General features: G+C 40.9%; 1 protein-coding gene across 1 annotated transcript; it reads right to left on the bottom strand.

Annotated features, from left to right (window-relative positions):
- On the bottom strand, positions 1–17,100 carry LOC148046373 (vomeronasal type-2 receptor 26-like). Its single transcript, XM_087714706.1, has 9 exons — positions 17,057–17,100; positions 11,413–11,620; positions 10,977–11,100; positions 8,119–8,287; positions 6,805–7,096; positions 5,119–5,973; positions 3,192–3,419; positions 1,758–1,884; positions 1–923 (listed from the first exon to the last, which is right to left on the bottom strand). Exons 1-9 carry the CDS (start codon positions 17,098–17,100, stop codon positions 1–3), a joined length of 2,970 nt encoding a protein of 989 aa, XP_087570832.1.
- Positions 17,101–18,972: the final 1,872 nt, after the last annotated feature.

The following is an 18,972-nucleotide window of genomic DNA, read 5'->3' on the forward strand; positions in this document are numbered from 1 at the left end:
TCATGTTGCTCTTGAAATCACATCATTCTTTTTCCTAACTAGCTGATCCCTCGTATTCAGCTCTGGCCTCAGTATGATAATGTAGCACTTGGGCAGGAAAATGCAACCTAGTAAACCACCACTTGAAGCCAAGATAGAGAAGACTTCCACAGCCACCATGGATTTCCCCTTGGTGCTCAAGTACGTGGGCACAAAGGACACCCAAACACTGCAGAAGACCAGCATGTTGAAGGTGATGAGCTTGGCTTCATTGAAAGTGTCGGGCAACTTCCGGGCAAAGAAGGCCACTGTGAAGCTGATGAGGGCCAGAAGCCACATGTAGCCCAGCACAAGGTAAAACATGATCTCCGAGCCTTCGTTGCATTGCACTAAGATCTCATCCAGTTGGGAATGCATGTCCAACTCTGGGAAAGGAGGAGAAATGGTCCACCAAACAGCACAGATGCTTGTTTGAATAAGGGAGCAAAAAACAATGACTGAGACGGACAGCCTTTTCCCCACCCACCACCTCATGCGGTTCCCTGGCTTTGTGGCCATGAAGGCCAGAACCACAGTGATGGTTTTGGCTAACACACAAGACACTGCAATGGAGAAGACAACTCCAAAAACTGCTTGCTGGAGCAGACATGTGACTTTCCCTGGACATCCGAGGAAGAGGAAGGAGCAAAGAAAACACAGCAGGAGCGAGACAAGCAGGGTGCAGGTGATATCCCAATTGTTGGCTTTGACGATGGGAGTGTTCTGGTGGAAGATGAATGTCCCCATCACCAAAATTGTGATGACAGCAAAAGAAACAGCAAAGCCAGTCAGGACTTCTCCCAGGACTTCTTTGTAGGATAAGTAGGTGATAATTTTGGGAATACATTGATGGTGTTTCTCATTTGGAAATTGCTCTCTGGGGCACCTCTCACATTGGTTGGAATCTGAAAACCATAAATAAACTCTCTAAAAAGTCTACGCATTAAATAGAATTAAGTTCTTAAAAATTATTCCATCCTGAAGGTGTTTTGGGAGACAATAAACCTCTTAAATGTTTTGCTTTAAGAAAATCCTTTTAAAGTTTATTTTGTATTCAATACAGTACATTTCCTGATCAAGAGATTACACAATTAAATAAAGAAATGTTTTTACTTTTAAAAAAGAAGAAAGAGAACAAGGCTGGTGAGAGATCCCAATCAATCCATGCTTTTCTTTAAAACCACCATATTTTTGGGAGTATACGATTTTGAAGAGGTGAACTAAAAAAATATATTGCATTCTGCAGCCCTCCCAAACCACTGCACACCTCATTTTTTGTGAAAAAATAAGGCATGCAGAGAGTTTGAGAGGATTGCATAGTGCTCCTGGGGCTGCATTTTTTTTTGGGGGGGGGGCAAAAACAAGAAAAAAATGACCCTTTTTGCCAAAAAAGGAGCATGCATAGCTTTTAGGAGGCTTGCAGAGTGCTCCTGGGGCCTGGGGGGGGGGGGAAATGAGCAAAGACCAGTCCACATTTCCCTCCTGTTTGCCCTCCCCAGTCCCCAGGAGCATTTTGCAAGCCTCCCAAATGCTCTGCACATCCATTTTTGTGAAGGGGCGTGGGGTTTCTGGAGGCCAAAAACCCTGTATTCACAGTATAAGATGCACCCAGATTTTCACCCACCTTTTGGGGGGGAAATGGTGTGTATTATGCTCTGAAAAATATGGTATATTCAAGAACCCAAACTTGGTTAAAACAAAATGTATTTTTAAAGAAACACAGATCTCTTTTTTCTTACCAATCATGGTGGAAATGCTTCCCTCTGAACACTTGACACAGTCATAGCAGCAAACCTGTTTTCTCTCCTCAATCAATTTCCTGTACCCAGGATGGCAGCTTTCTACACAGGTGGCAGAAGGTGGTGTCTAATGAGAATGGCCAGAGGAAGACATTAAAATGGATTAGAATCAAGCTTTGAATCAATCAGTCAGCAATCACGGTCTTTAAATAAATCTAACCCCACCCACCACAGTTTCTTGTAATTTCTAATAATGCAAAATTTGGAATTCCTAGGACCAATTGCTAGACTTAGTCAGAGGAGCATTTAAAATCTGAAAAGTCTTTGAACTGCTATTGAAAATTTGAAGACAGATCCAAATCCGGACATCTCTTCACATTACATAAAGAAACTTGAGATGTCCTAAAGAGGACCATTAAAGAGTATGTTTCTCATGACCTTAATGAGCTGTTTTAAATTTGAATAGTAATAAGAAAATCCAAAATAAATTTGTGATGTATGGGAAAGAATGCTGAAACTTGCTGAGCTGACAGCCAAAATATTCCTGTTTAGCATTTGGTATCCTTTTCCAATTATTCCTCTGTTATGTTGCCACTCAAGGGTGGTATCCCAATTTTCATTGATTCAGCTGATTCAAACTACAGAGTACTCATCAGTGGGAAAGTCTGTCTATCTGTCGGTCTGTTTATCTATCAATCATCCATCTGTCCGTCTGTCCGTCCGTCCATCCATCTATCTATCTATCTATCTATCTATCTATCTATCTATCTATCTATCTATCTATCTATCTATCTATCTATCTATCTATCCATCCATCCATCCATCCATCCATCCATCCATCCATCCATCCATCCATCCATCCATCCATCCATCCATCCATCCATCCATCCATCCATCCATCCATCCATCCATCCATCTATCTATCTATCTATCTATCTATCTATCTATCTATCTATCTTGTTAGATTGGGTAATGGATAGGCACAAACAGGGTTAATGGTAACAACAGCTCTTTATTAAGTACAACAAGTGAGAACAATCCAGCGAAGGTTGAGTCTGACAACAGCCCTTTTATAGTGAGCTGTCAGACCCTTCACCCAATAGGATTAAGTGTTATTTTTCATATTTTTTAAAGGAGAAGGGTAAATCATCCATTCAGTGTTACCTTGCAAAAGACGAATCTTCCACTTCACTAAGCTCTCATGAAGCCCCTGAACTCAAAGGGTCCAAAACCCCAGTGATCAGAGCTCCCTTTCCCTACAATCTGAAAGTGTAATGTAGATTTGAGAACTTCTTCATTTTTCCACAATAAAAGAGTGTTCTAACAACATTCAGAAGATATCAAATGATCTTGGAACTACTCTTAAATTACTGGTTTAAAATTATAGAAATTTGAGAAAATATCCCCATGTTTTATTTGGTTTGTTTAACTCACCTTCTTAAATTTGGGGTTCCATACAATGACAGATGTATTTATGGCGAAGTCCTCCTTTTGAGAACTCAGAGGTTCAATATGTCCAACTTGGACCTTCTGAAAGGATCGATTAGGGAAAGTAATCAAGTTGATGATATCGTATGCTGCTGCCAGGTTTCCATTCTCATTGAAAGCTATTTCTTCCCCAACACTATTGTTGAAATGGAGGTTTTTCAGAAATAAACGAAGCTAAAAGATAAGAGAGACAAATGAGAATTTGGTGTCCATAGCAGGCAATACAATATGGGATTCATCAAATGGTGCTCAACCAGTTTTTAATGAACAATCAAACATTTGAGTTGAAAGTATTTTTTAATGTTCCAACGGCATAATTCTGTTTTGCAGGACTATATTCATATTTTTATGTTTAAGTATTACTAATAGATATATTTGTACATATATTTCTTATTTGTACTTCATGATGGATAAAAACAATTGCCAAGAAATATAACACAATAATAGAATAAAAGATTTGGAAGGGAACTTGGGTATTTTCATCTCTTCTTGTCCAACTCCCTGCTCCACCGGGAAACCTTGTACCATTTCAGAAAAATAGTTATCCAATCTCTTCTTAAAATCATCCAGAGTTAGCACACCCACAACTTCTGGAAGCAAGTCATTCTACTGATTAATTGTTTTAACTATCAAGAAATTTCTCCTTAGTTCTAGATTGGTTTTCTCCTTGATTATTTTCCATCCATTGCTTCTTGTCCTGCTTTCAAGTGTTTTGGAGTATATCTTGACTCCCTCTTCTTTGTGGCAAGCCCCTTATATATAATGGATATCACAGGAAAACATATTTATTCGAGTTCTATTCCAGAAAACACGATTAAGAAGTTAAATGATGACCTTGATATATTAAATCAAATTTTCTTCAGGCATGGGACAGAAAATGCCTACACCAAACATATCTCAGAGAAAGACAAGTTTTGTCATTCTATCCTACCCTTGCCTTTCATTTCATCAATTATTATTATTATTTTGCAAAATTCTTCCTTCTGTCTACTTTGGTGAATTTTTCTTCTGCTACTCAACTTCAAAATGTTGCAAAATTGGAGTCTTTTATTGGATTTGAGAGTTTTTTGGGATTGAAGATTGGAAAGGAAAGAGAACGCCTCTGGGAAAAGATTACTTCCATATATCTAACATAATATCTGAAATAAAAATCTAAATTTCCACAAGGAATAAGCATTTTCAGAGATTACCATGAAGCCTCTATACAACTAAAATTATAAATTTGAAAGACAAAAAGAACAAATATAAAAGGTGGAAAGCGGGGCACCCAATTAAGGCAGAATATCAACAAATAACCCAAGGCTGCAAATATGAAATCAGGAAAACTAAGGCTCAAAATCTTGTGAGAAACAAAACCCTTCTTTCAACATGTAAAAAATAAGAAAAAAGTCAAGGAAACAATTGGTCCACCAGTGGGAGAAAATGGCAAGAAGATGATGAGCATCAGAGAGAAAGAACACTGTTTAATTCTTTTTTTGCATCTGGCTTTACACAAAAGGAAAAAAAAACAATCCAACCTATCAAAAACAGAACCATGAAAAACATATCAGGAACAGAACTTAAAATTAAGATATTGAATTTTTATGTTTTGAATTCTTAAAAAAATAAAAAAATATAGAAAGAATAAAATAAACAGCCCAAAGCATATATTTCAGTAGAGGGAAATATTCTGAAGATGGGCTCTAGCATGCGTCTGGAAGCTCGGATGAATAAATCTCTTGTGCCATTGACCGACCCAGATTCAATCTCTCATCATTATCCTGGGAGATGTATATTCATCTTCATTCATAAAAGTATACTTAATGAATTTTGTAAATATTAAAATAACTATGCTATTATGGATACGTTCCCATTGAAAGGCAATGTAACTCACCTGCCAAGGTTGGACTTTCAGAAAATTCCACTTCTCTTCATTGCCTCTTGTCTTCTGCTTGGCTCTGGATGAATATATAGCATGGAGACCATGTGCTACAGCATACACAGCATTGTAAATACTGTAGCTCTGGCCAGACATCTCCATTTCAAAGACAGTTCCAGGGAGACTCCCCAAATCCTCTTTCCCAGTGCATTTTCTTTGGCCTGGTGCAAGTATACTGCTTATTGGAAATGAACAGATAAATGCGGCACTCCAGAACATAGGTAGCAAAGGGACTTCAGAGTGATATGGATTTAGTTTCTCCAGGTACTCTTGAAAGCCTGGTACCCTATTTGTGTGTAGGGCAAAAGACAAGCTGCCATTGAAGGAGAATGTGGTGAATGTCTTTGACTCAAAGACAGATGTGATATCCCAGAGAGCACTTATGATCCAAACCCTCTCTATTGGGCACCTGCTACCAATTTCATAGGCTTCAAGAATTATTCGTAAACCTTCTATAGATTCCATGTCCCCATAAACAAGTTTTATGTTGGTTTTACTATACCACAGGAGACGTCCTATGTTATTTAGATTACCCTTCCTTATTACACTGGGGTTATAAGTGGTCACTCTTGGAACAAACTGAATTAAAGAAATGCAAATGTCACTCTGGATGAATTTCGGTCTCAGAATTCTGAGAAATCTCTCTCCAGTGGCATCTTCTGGAATGAGAAGATCAATCCAATTCCATCCAAAATATTTCAAGAGCTGAATAATCCCAGCATACTGGAGGTTTTCATTTGGAGTCATCCAAAAGAAAGAAGGAAACTGCTGTTTATCACTCAATGCCAGGTCAAAAGTGCCAAAACTGAGCTGCAGAGTGGGAATAATAATGATGTGCTTTTAGACAATGTACTGTTTTTGCAGATATGTCAACAAGAAGTAAGGAAGGACATTTCTTTTGGACCTTATTTTAATAAAAAAAATCCTGATGGGAGACTTAAATATTAAATCTGGGGATCAACCAGTCTTTCCTTATAGCTTTTGCTATAAGACCTTCATTTGTTTTCCATTCATCACTTTTTAGACCAAGTCATCTCAGTTTTTGATTGTGCTAAGCAGAAATAGACAGCAGATAGGAATGGGTAAAAAATGTGGAGGCTTATTCATTAAGGATTAATTACCCATCTTGATACTCAAATAACTTTTTTTCTGTATATTATAACGGTTTTATATCTATTACTTTACTGATCAATATATTTAAAATTTTTATGGCATAAAGAACAAGAGGAGAAAGTCCAATAACAAGAGGCATGCCCAGAAGATGGAGATACAATATCAGACACATTGCTACCATATCAGTTAATAATGGCAAAGTGACACTGAGAAAGAGAAGGAGGAGGAGGGGGAGGAGGGGGGAGGGGAAGGGGAAGGGGAAAGAGAAGGAGAAGAAGAAGGAGAAGAATGAAAGATAGCAAGGACAGGTAAACAATTTTTTTCATACCAAATGAAATGTTTGCCCTTATTAAGAATTACTCCTGTTGCAATAGTAATAGATGCATTGCATTTCTCTGACAAAATAAACAAATAAAAACTTGATCTGCTTTTGAGAGATTACCCCCAATTTTCGTCCTCCGATAGTTTTTTTTAACTACCACCTTTTCCTCTTCCTGCTTGAGCATCTATGTGAATCCAGATCCTTACCTGTGGAATTTTGTAGGCATTTAAGATGTTGGCTATCTGGATGGTGTTCTGGGAAGGAAGATCACCAATGACAGCCATAATGTTTTGGTCCTTTCCCTTTCTGTAATTGAAGGGGCAGTAGCTTCCAAGAAAGAGGAAAGCCAAAAGGTTCTCAGAGGCTTTCATTGCCTGAAAACCATTATCATGTATCTTGGAGACCAAGGTGATGTTGGGTAACAAGTCCTCATTCATGTTGATCTCCTGAATGGCAAAACTGAAGGCTAGGACATGCTGTAAGTTTTTAGGCAATGGCCTGCAAGAAGAATTTCAATTAGTTCTACAATATTAATGTTTTTCTTCACCCCTAAAATGATATATTTGTCTGCTTGAATGAGTACAGGAAGTCCTCAGCTTACAACAGACCATACAAAGTTACAATGGCACTGAAAAAAGCGATTTATGACTATTTCTCACACTTAGAACCATTACAGCATCCCCTTGGTCACCTGATTTATATTTGGATGCACAGCAACTGATTCATATTTATGGCAGTTGCAGTCTTCTGGGATCACATGATCACATTTTGGGAACTTCTGACAAGCAAAGTTAATGGGGAAACCAGATTCACCTCACAAAAATTACTAATTTGAGAACTGTAGTGATTCACTTAACAAATGTGGCAGGAAAAGTAATGGGGACAAAAGCTTTGATTCTTAAATTTCAGAAGTTTAGATATTCCAGAAGTAAGGGAGGCATGGAATGAGGAACTGAATTGGAGGGTCCGAATCTCACTTGAGGATCTGACAGCATTTGTATATAACATTTTGAGAAGTTTAAAACATAGGTTTAATGCAATTGCAAGGATTGTTTCATGTATGTAGGGCAACAATGCAACTGGAGGGCAGAAGCTGATGGATTGTGCCATCTATTAATGACAATCCAAATACTTAAGATATACTTGCCAAACTGGTAGGGACAGCTTGCTCATCTCCATTTCTAAGCCAAAGAATCCGAAGTCGTCTCCGTGGTCATGTGGCCAGCATGACTAAACATCGAAGGTGCACAAAATGCTGTTACCTTCCTACCAAAGGTAGTTCCTATTTTTATACTTGGACTTTTACATGCTTTCAAACTGGTAGGCTGGCAGAAGCTGGGACAAATAATGGGAGCTCACTCCGCTACACAGCATTAGGGATTTGAACCGCCGAACTGCTGAACTTTCTGATTGATAAGCTCAGTCACTGAGCCTCTGTGTCCCTTATATCTTAAATACAATCCCCTTAAAAAAAACCAACCCTTGAAGGGCACATCATTTTCTTTCAAAGGAGTACTTGCCTTCCTCTCAAAGATCCTTCTGGAAATTCCATAAAGTGCAGTAAAGGCAATTCAGAATATAGAGTAGACACAAATTCTCCAATGACTACATCACTGAAGTGAGCAGGGAAACTAAGCTGAAAACGTAGTTTCTTACTGCAAATGGGGTTCAAGGTCTTGTTGAAAGAAGCTTGGAGGAGAAAAAAAGAGAATAGAAACCCATGGCAAAGTATGTGAGTCTCTTTGAATGCCAAAGTAATTTGGCTCCATTCATAAGAATGCAGCCACATCTTTTTCACCACACTTTGCCTGGGACAATGAAATTGACTCTCTATTGGTTTTATGCATATCTGAAGTTGTAGATTACAATAATTATCATCTGAGTCATTCATAATGCCACCTACTGAGCCTCGTGGAGTTGTTGCTAATGGTAAACTTAAACTGCATTTTCTCCCTAGGTTTCGTGCGTGCCCAAAAAACAAGTTTATTTACTTTAGGTAGGTAGGCAATTCCCTTTCCCAAAGCTATTCAAATATTTTTCCAGTTGGAGAAATTATGTGACCCATCTCTTGACAGCTCCTCATCAGGAAAGAAAGAACTGATCTTGGGATCATAACAGATTTTGAGTCTTGCTTTCTCAATCCAAGGAAAGCAATGCTGATTAAAAGAACAAGAGATTGATTAGTAGCCAGATAAATTCTCCCTTCTCATCTCACAATCTCCTAATTCAGTTAAATGCATATCTCTTCTGCCCCTCCTCTTTGCTGACATGTTTTAAGACATGGTACATGTTGTACCAGTGCCCCCTCCATAACTATAATCACATGCCTTCATGATTAAGATCCAGTCACACTCACTTCTCTTATGATTAAACATTTGAGAGTTTGGTAATGGACTACCGTATTTTTTGGAGTATAAGTCACACCGGAATATAAAACACACCAAGGTTTTGAAGAGGCAAATAAAAAATAGTTTTTCCACTCTGCAAACCTTCCAAAAACGGCCCACATTTTGCAAAAATGGGCCCCTTTTTTTGAAAATAAGGGCATGAATAGCCCTTAAGGAGGCTTGTAGAATGCTCGGGGGGGGGGCACATTAACAAGCAAAAATAGGCCCATTTTTCATGAAAATGGGCCCGTGTTTTTTGTCAAAAAAAGGGGCATGGATAGCCTTTAGGACGCTTATAGAGTGCTCCTGGGGCTGGTGGCTGGACAAAATTGAGCAAAAAACTTCCAGTTTTTCACTCATTTCTGCCTTCCCCAGTCTCTAGGAGCTCTTTGAAAGCCTTCTACAGGCTCTGCATGGCCATTTTTGTGAAGGGGTGGAGTTTCGAGAGGGAAAAATGCTGTATTCAGTGTATAAGACACACCCAGATTTTCAGCCTCCTTTTTAAGGGAAAATGATGCGTCTTATATTCTGAAAAATATGGTATATGGTTTCATGCCTTCCCCCTACTTTTGACTCATTACAACTTGAGAATTTGAAGAGGATTTATGTATGTGACACTGTAGGTGCACAGATACATCTTACATGCAAACTGTTTAGGGCACGTCTTCTGAAAGGTGGAGATATGTTAGCTCATTTAACATTTATGAAAGGGGTTTTCCAAGAGCTACATGAAAAAGAACTATTTTTTTCTGAGATACAGCAAGTTTATATCACACTCTCCTCACTGGATGAGAGTTATGATGATTTGTATCTTCTCTTGAATAACCTGAAATGAACTAGCATTGACTGACATTACTGCATGACTGTTGGAAGAGTTAAGAAGAAGGATGGAGAGGGAACAACTGAGAGAGAAACCATCACAACATGAGGAGTCACCTTCTACTGCCTATACTGTTCAAAAAATGTTTTTCTTGTGGAGCCAAGGGACATATCTCTAGATTCTGTAAAAAGGCAAAACAACAGAATGCCGGAAGAGCTAGAAAAATGCTAATGTCAACTTAGCTATGTCTACTTTGGCTATGTCTAGCAATGCACCAGTAAACCATGATTTGTGAATTGTTGATAGTGGAGCATCACAGTGCATTGCTAGAGATAGAAAAAGGTTTGTAAAAATGACCACGAGCAAGGAACGTGTATTTTTGGCAAATGGATGGAAGGTGAGGGCGTCTGGTGAAGGTAATGCATGTTGTTCATTCCTAAATGAGCCGTTACCAATGTCATATGTACCTAACCTGAAACTCAATTTACTATCAGTTAGGGCTCTGGTTAACATTGGGTATGTGGTAACCTTTAGGGGAGATATCTGTATCATTGAAAAGGAGGATATCAGGGTTACTGCTACTTTAAAAAACAATTTGTATGTTATACCGGATGGCCAGATGGCTAACACAGCTTATCATAATGTTAAACCCCATGACGAATGCATACATTTACTATATAGAAGCATGGGGCACATTAATTTCAAGATGCTGCAACAAACTGTAAAGTTAGCAGAAAGAGTAAAACTAAAACTAAGCGGAAAATATATAAACTGCAATGTTTGCAAACAGGAGAAAAGCAAAGTTACTCCAACAAACAGTGGTCATGGCAGGGGAAGGATACTGAAAAGCCTCGATTTCTTCCCAATCAGCTGGGATTTGAGAGGCTGCGAATAGATGGGAGTGGAGCCAGTCAGTAGTATTTACCGGTACTCCAAACTACTCAAAATTTCCATTATTGGTTCTCCAGAACTGGCCAGGTCCTGCTGAATACCACCTCTGCCCTTTATGTAACTAGATACTTGATTTCCTTCTTGATAGCCCCCAGTTTATGCCAGTTGGAAGAAACGTTTCCATCTCCATCTCCTTGAGTGCAGATTCCCCGCAGGTCTGTGTCTTAAGTTCATTACTGTTCACCTTGATGACCCACAAATGGTGTCCCATATCTAATACAAATCATATTGTGAAGTATGCGGATGACATGGCAGTGGTGTGTCTTATCTGGGATGACAATGAAGATGCTTGTAGGGAAGAGGTGAAGGCTCTGGTGGTTTGGTGCAATAAAAGTAATCTGGTCCTAAATGTTAATAAAACAAAGGAGATCATTGCAGATTATAGAAAGAACCAGCATTTCATACTCCACTCAGAATCAAGGATGCAGACAAGAAAGGCTTTTTTAGGAAGGAAACACCCATTATGAAATTGTTTTCCCTGGAAGACCTTAACACAGATAACACCTTCCATCTGACCTCTGGAAATTGTTTCTGCTATTTTTATTGTCTTTTACTCTTCTACTTCTTGGAATGTTTTTAGTTTGCAATTGTAATACCTATAATTATTATTATAACACTAAATTTTGTATTCCTAGCTAAGGCACCACAAGCCAGACTTGCAAGGTAATGAGATTCATGTGCGCGAAGAACATGGTGGTGATGGCAGCAGCTTTTTCATCAACCTCTGGTACTTCTTGGTGGCCTGCGGCCAGCTGTCGCCTCTTTGAGAGCCGCTTTGCGGCTGTGGACCAGCTGTCACAGAAGGTAAGGAGCCCAAACAAGGAGGCAGTGATGGAGGAGGAAGCAGGGCTAGGGCCAGGGCCACTAAAGGAGAGGAAACAAGGGTGACTGTCGAAGGGAAGGTGGGGGTAGATAGGTAGAAATTCTCAAAAGAATCCTACCTTTTCCTATGAGCATGGCTTGGTAGGGTGTATGTGTCATGTGACTGAGTGGGCATGGGCGTGGGTAATGTCAAGTTGGCCACACCCACTCAGTTATATGCCCCCCCCACCCAGCCATGCCCACAGAACTGGCAGTAAAACCTTTTGAAACCCACCACTGCATGTTTTACTTGTTTAGACTATTATTGTACACATTCTAGTCCACTTTCCAGGCAGTTGGTGAGGAAATATGAAGATACAAGCACTATCCATCTTCATCCTCTGTTTCCTCAACAAACTCCTCTTTGGGAAGGGTGGTTGGATACCTCTCACCTCCTCTAAACAATGGTCTTTTGCTAAATAATGACAAGATAAATACTAAGTATATCTTCAAATTTACTGAAACATATCATGCGTAACAATAGAGTACTGTATGTATAGATTACATCCCATTTATTCACTGAGGGATTCATTGAATGATAATGTTGCATCTACTAGTATTGCTTGCAAAATGAAACACTTTTTGCCTATTCACCTTATCTGTTATTACAAATTTTCCCTTTTTATTTCCCTTATATCTTCTCTCTTCCCCCACATTTGTATGCCAGCCATTTCCCTCGTTTGTTTGCAAAATCAAAGTTTTATTTTGTTTTGTGTAATTCATATTTATAAATAATTGCTGTGATGGAAGCCTCATTTGTTGAAAAAAATGATTTCTTCTCTAGAACCTTCTTTAATTGTTCTTCTTTTCTTTTTCTCTCATCTAAGGCAGCTTGAGATTTACCTAGATTCTTTTTAAGTTCATTGATATGTTTTATAAGATATCCCCATATGAAAAAATATCTTCCTTAAATCCATTTACTATCTGTCCATTTGTGTCATTTAGCTTAACAGTTCAAGGTTGGAATTTTGTTTAGCATTTAGAAAATCTTTGCTAAGAATTTTAACTTCTGTTTCCATCTTTCATATCTTTTCAGATGTCACATTGCTTCTTGTCTCTTCTAACAGCTCACTGAAATCTTTTGTTAATTTTTTTTTTGAACTTTTCATGGCTTTTGCTTCTTTTCACTTCTTAGAAACTGATACTGTTTGCGTAAACACTTTTATTTTATGCATAAAATAAATGTCTTTGCTAAGGATTAAGAAAACTTTATTGTATAAGTTGAAGGGGATGTTATCAACAGGAATGATTTGTCTAAATTAATAAAATTTTCTAAATATTGAGAAATGAAAAAAGCTTGTACATTTCAGATACAAATCAATGTGAAACATGCCCTTTGGTTGTTCAGTTGCAAAGTCAAGTCTCGTACTCCCATGTCTTTAAAAACTTTCCAGAGTATTTTGTGGTCCATCTGTAAGAATAGGGATGAAATCCTAGTTATTTCAGTAAAGTGGTTGAGGTTATTTGAGGAATCTGATAGACTCCATTTTGAATAAAGGAATATTTATTCTGCTTAGACTGGAAAAAAACTGTTCATGTGTTGCTGATAGCCTGGGTCACTTCGACCTAGCCAGGAATAGGAAAGCCACAAAAGCTAGGCTGCTGCCACTTTGGGCCATGTGTGAAAGCTGCCGCTGCCACCATCGCCAACCAGTGCCTTTCATCCATGCAGCGTAAGCCAGCTTGCGGCTTTCACGATGGAAGGCCTCGAAGGCCTTCCCTTGTGAAAGCCGCAAGCTGGCATAAGCTAGCCTACTGCCGCCCCCTTGCACTTAGTTGCTTACCTGAGGGAAGCAGCAAGCTGCTGGAAGGCGAAGCGAAGCAAAGGGAGGATCGACTAGCAAGCGCAATGCGACAGCTGCTTGGAAACGAGAAAGACTCTGATACCACGCTTTTAAACGGGTTGCCTCCATCCAATCAGTGAGCAGTGGGCTGGGCTAGTTTAGTGTGGACAGGTGGGGGAGCGAGCGAGCTGTGACGGGATGACAAGGGTGAGCGAGCAACCAGGCCGGACATGCATTCTGGAAGTTACTTCCGGGTCCACTGGTCAGACCTTCTATCCCCGGATTGGTAAATTTCACCACCATTTCTCCGGAGTCAGTGCGAACGGGCAGAAACCCAACACTGCTACAATGGCACCCTGTATATTCTCACTCCATACAAAGTGGTGCCAGGATTTCAAAATTGTATTGAATCAACAAATCCCCTTAAGTCTAGACTGTTAGTGTGTATGAGAGTTCATGACTGGCAGAGACATGGTATTAAGGTCAGTCAATGAATAGACATGGAAACTGGGTCAGCCAATGAGGGCTGTTTGGAAACTGAAGCGTTATTTGCAGTGTGAGCCATAAAGAGACAGCAAGGAGCCCTCAGTTGTTCTGTACTAAAGCTCTGAGTCTGTGCTGAGCTCTAAACTAGTCTGCTGCTCTGAACTGAAACTGAAACTGTTCTCTCCTCTGCTTGTGTTTGCTTGTATATACTACCACATTGGAAAACCTGCTTTTGATATTGTATATTGACTTCATATGTTATATTATATATAAAGAGACATTAATGAATCCTGCTGAATCAGTTACCTGTTTGTGCTTTCTGGATGTGAGTCCTGCTGCAAACTCTGACATATACTTTATTTTCTCCCTGAATTATGGACATCAACACGATTCTACTCAAGGATGACAGACTGCACGTGCAGAAAAGAAAAATTAATAAAATAAATAAAAATAAATAAAAATGAAATATAGATATCTGCGAGGAAAGGAGAATTATTTATTTCCAATCAAAGAGGTTGCCTATAGGGACAGTTGCAGAGAAAATGGATACAAAAAGGAATTTGTCCTGGATGCACAAGTGTGTTTGTGCTATATCTAGGGTGACACTTGACCCACATTTGTTAAATCTAGTGTTATGGATTGGGTCTCTTCCTTTAATCTGTGAGCATTATAATTATGTTTTCATGTTAATTGAGTTTTGTGTGTTTGCTTATGTGTCAAATTTATAATTTGAAATAAGTGTTTAATTAATTATGTTATGTTTTCTGTGAATTTAAAGGATCTTTGAGACTGTTAACCAAGAACCTGTTTTGGACAGCTGGGTTAGTTAACATATGAATCCCTAGAAAATATTTCTAACAGTTATAATATTTATAAATTCTTCCCACAATGGAGATGTTTGCATCAAGACTGAGCGAGAACTATGTATTCTAACTGGCTGAGATGGGTTGCTGCCGGTTTGGCCCGCAACTGGCGAACTGGTATTAGTGGTGGCAGGAGGCTCTGCCCACCCACCCAGAAACTTCTACGCATGCACAGAAGCATTGTGCACACATGCGTATGTGTGAGCACACCCGAACCTGTAGTTAAAATATTGGCAACCCACCACCTGAATGAGTACCGTATTTTCACCCATATCACCCGCCCACACAAATAACCCACCCACGCGAATAACCCGCAGGTTTTCCAGATCATGTAAAATATTTTCCATATACCCCGCCCACATATATAACCTGCGACGAGTACCGTAAGGGAGAAGGGAAACTGCTGAGCTGAAAGCCTCTGCTAGCTGCAGAAGGGTTGGGGGGGGGGATGGGGGAAGGAATGGGAGGAACGGGAGACGAAAGCCTGTGCCATTTGCGTAAGGGTTGGAGGAACGGGAGGAATGGGAGACGAAAGCCTGTGCCATTTGCGGAAGAGTTGGGGGGGGAAGGAACGTGAGCCCAAAGCCTCTGCCAGCTGCGGAAGAGTTGGGGGAATGGGAAGGAAAGTGAGCCGAAAGCCTCTGCGAGCTGCGGAAGGGTTGGGGGGGGAAGGGGGAAGGAATGGGAGGAACGGGAGACGAAAGCCTGTGCCATTTGCGGAAGGGTTGGAGGAACGGGAGACGAAAGCCTGTGCCATTTGCGGAAGGGTTGGAGGAATGGGAGGAACGGGAGACGAAAGCCTGTGCCATTTGCGGAAGGGTTGGAGGAACGGGAGACGAAAGCCTGTGCCATTTGCGGAAGGGTTGGAGGAACGGGAGGAACGGGAGACGAACACCTGTGCCATTTGCGGAAGGGTTGGGGGGGGAAGGAACGTGAGCCCAAAGCCTCTGCCAGCTGCGGAAGAGTTGGGGGAATGGGAAGGAAAGTGAGCCGAAAGCCTCTGCGAGCTGCGGAAGGGTTGGGGGGGGAAGGGGGAAGGAATGGGAGGAACGGGAGACGAAAGCCTGTGCCATTTGCGGAAGGGTTGGAGGAACGGGAGACGAAAGCCTGTGCCATTTGCGGAAGGGTTGGAGGAATGGGAGACGAAAGCCTGTGCCATTTGCGGAAGGGTTGGAGGAACGGGAGGAACGGGAGACGAAAGCCTGTGCCATTTGCGGAAGGGTTGGAGGAACGGGAGACGAAAGCCTGTGCCATTTGCGGAAGGGTTGGAGGAACGGGAGACGAAAGCCTGTGCCATTTGCGGAAGGGTTGGAGGAACGGGAGGAACGGGAGACGAACACCTGTGCCATTTGCGGAAGGGTTGGGGGGGGGGAAGGAACGTGAGCCCAAAGCCTCTGCCAGCTGTGGAAGGGTTGGGGGAACGGGAAGGAAAGTGAGCCGAAAGCCTCTGCGTTCTTCTGGAGGGGAGTGGAAGGAAATATTTTTTCCCCAAAGAAGAAAAAATCCATATCCCCAGATATTTGTAAGAGGATTTGAGCGGATTTTCTTGTAAAAGGTTATTTTATTATTTTGTTATTTAGGAAGGGTGGATGGATGGACGGATAGATGGACAGTATATCAACGCAAGCGGCTCTGGTTCAAGAAGGGCTCTGGTTCATCTCAATGGGCGGAAAGTAAGAGGGAGGGACCCTTCCTCCCTCCCTTCCATCTACTTTATTGAACTCCGTGGGAGGAAAAGCTCTCCTAGCCCCGCTCTGAAGTGAAGGAGTATAAACTATGCCATAAGGAAGTATCTTTAATGTCATCGTCACCCAGCTGACTGTACCCCAGTCCTCCTTCTGGGGGTCGCGGGCTTGTGCCTCGTTTCACACGCTTCGCTTTTGGCTGGCCACGTTGGAAACATGGAGGGGTCAATGGGCTGTGGGGTCTCCCGTTCCTCCCGTTCCTCCAACCCTTCCGCAAATGGCACAGGCTTTCATCTCCCGTTCCTCCAACCCTTCCGCAAATGGCACAGGCTTTCGTCTCCCGTTCCTCCCGTTCCTCCAACCCTTCTGCAAATGGCACAGGCTTTCGTCTCAGCAGTTTCCCTTCTCCCTTACTCGTGGCGGGTCAATTTACTGTAGTCAATCTGTGTAAAATGTTATACCCCGCCCACTTTTATACCCCGCAGGGGCATGCTGTGTTTGTAAAAAACGCGTATAACCCGCGGGTTATATGGGTGAAAATACGGTAAATATGTCTCTCTCTGTTGTCCTTGTTAACTGGGCTTTCTTCTTCAATTTGGATCTTGGTGAGTGAACTCTTACCAGTTCAATTCAAGGTGCTGGTTTTGATCTATAAAGCCCTTCATGAGACGTGACCAGGCTATTTTATGGACTGCGTCTCCCTGATTACATCAGGTCACCTCATCAGATCTGCCAGAGAATACATCCTGTAGGGACTGTCATATAAAGACATGCACTCAGTGGTTTCCATGGAATTGAACTTCTCTGTTTATGTTTCCCTGCTTATGAAACATTCATTGTCCTTAAAATTAGATGAGCCATCCTGTTTTATTCCTGAAGGCCCTCAAGAACTGATTTTATTATCAAACCTGGGGCTCCCAGGGAATGGGAGACGTGTTTAGATGGCTCTATTGCTGAGATGGGTGTTTTTACTCCCTCTGTGCCTAGAATTTGTAGCTCTGTTTTTATATTTACCATTCATATGATTTTTATGTATTTGTATATCTGTTGTTTCTATTTGTGGTTTTAAATTTTTGTTGCCTTCCCTATGCGGTGGGTTGTTTAAAAAATTTAATAAACAAATAAATGAACAAAATAAGGGATAAGATGGCAAAGAAAATGATCCTAAAATTGCATAAATATTGCAAGCTGAAGCAATAACTAGGCAAAAAGTGTTTCCACAAGTACAGAAGTAATTTGGTTGGCTCAACTTTTCATCTTGTATAGCAGAGGATAACATTCAAGAGCTGCAGTAGTGCAGTGGTTAGAGTCCAGTACTGTAGGCTACTTCTCTTGATCACTGGCTGCTAGCTGTTTGGCAGTTCGGGTCTCACCAGGCTCAAGGTTGACTCAGCCTTCCATCCTTCCGAGGTGGGTAAAATGAGGACCCAGAGTGTTGGGGGCAATAGGCTGACTCTGTAAACTGCTTAGAGAGGACTGTAAAGCACCGTGAAGCAGTATATAAGTCTGAATGCTATTGCTATTACTCTTGCAGATCCCCATCCCATAAATTTAAAATATGATATTAAAAAGAAAATGTATTGGAAAGAGGGTACCAATAAATAGGTAAAGATAAAGACACCCCCCCCCCCATTCCAGCTCTAGGGGCTGTGCTCATCTCTGCTTTTAAGGCAAAGAACCAGCGTTGTCTGAAGACTCCGTGGTCATGTGGCATGACTCATGAAGGCGTATGGAGGTGCTCAGAGCACTGTTACCTTCCCACCAAAGTGGTCCCTATTTTTCTACTTGCACTTTTTATGTGCTTTCGAACTGCTAGGTTGACAGGAGCTGGGACAAGTATTGGGAACTCACTCCATTATGCAGTGCTAGGGATTCAAACCGCCGAACTGTCGACCTTCTGATCTATAAGCTATGTATTTTAGCCACTGAGTTATTGCGTCCCCCTAAATGCATAACTATAAATCATATTAGTATTTTATTGTAATTAAAGTAACTAGATTCTAAATATTAATAAAACAAAGAGATCATTGTAGATTTTAAAAAGAGCCGGCATTGTCATAGTACACTCAGTATCAAGAATGCAGCTCTAAAGGTGATCAATAGCATTAAGTATCTGGAGGTGCAGACAATTAACAATCTGAATTGGTCTCTCCATATGTCATCCTGAGTGAAGCAAACCAACACCTGCATTTCTGTGTCAGATGAGCACATCTTTCTCCTTCTGTCCTCATCACTTTTTCCAGAGGGACGATTGAGATCATTTTAACAAACAATCTCTTCATCACTGTTTGCTTTGGTGGTAGTGCCTCAGTCAGAAAGTCTATATAGAGAGTGGTAAGGACAGCCAGGAAGGCTATAGGAAGGCTGCTTCCTGTTATTCAGGATACTGCTTATAAGTGCTATGTGCTTAAAGCATTGTTAGAGACCCCACACACCCACTTTATGGACTGTTTCTGTTGCTTCCCTCTGGGAGGAGGTTTTGAAGTATTTCTACCAGGACTACCTGATTCTGTAACAGCTTTGTTCCCTATGCCATC

Source organism: Thamnophis sirtalis, unplaced genomic scaffold, assembly GCF_051295495.1.
Source record: "Thamnophis sirtalis isolate CommonGarterSnake01/CBP01778 unplaced genomic scaffold, rThaSir2_p1.2 scaffold_4, whole genome shotgun sequence".
Taxonomy (NCBI): Eukaryota; Metazoa; Chordata; class Lepidosauria; order Squamata; family Natricidae; genus Thamnophis; species Thamnophis sirtalis.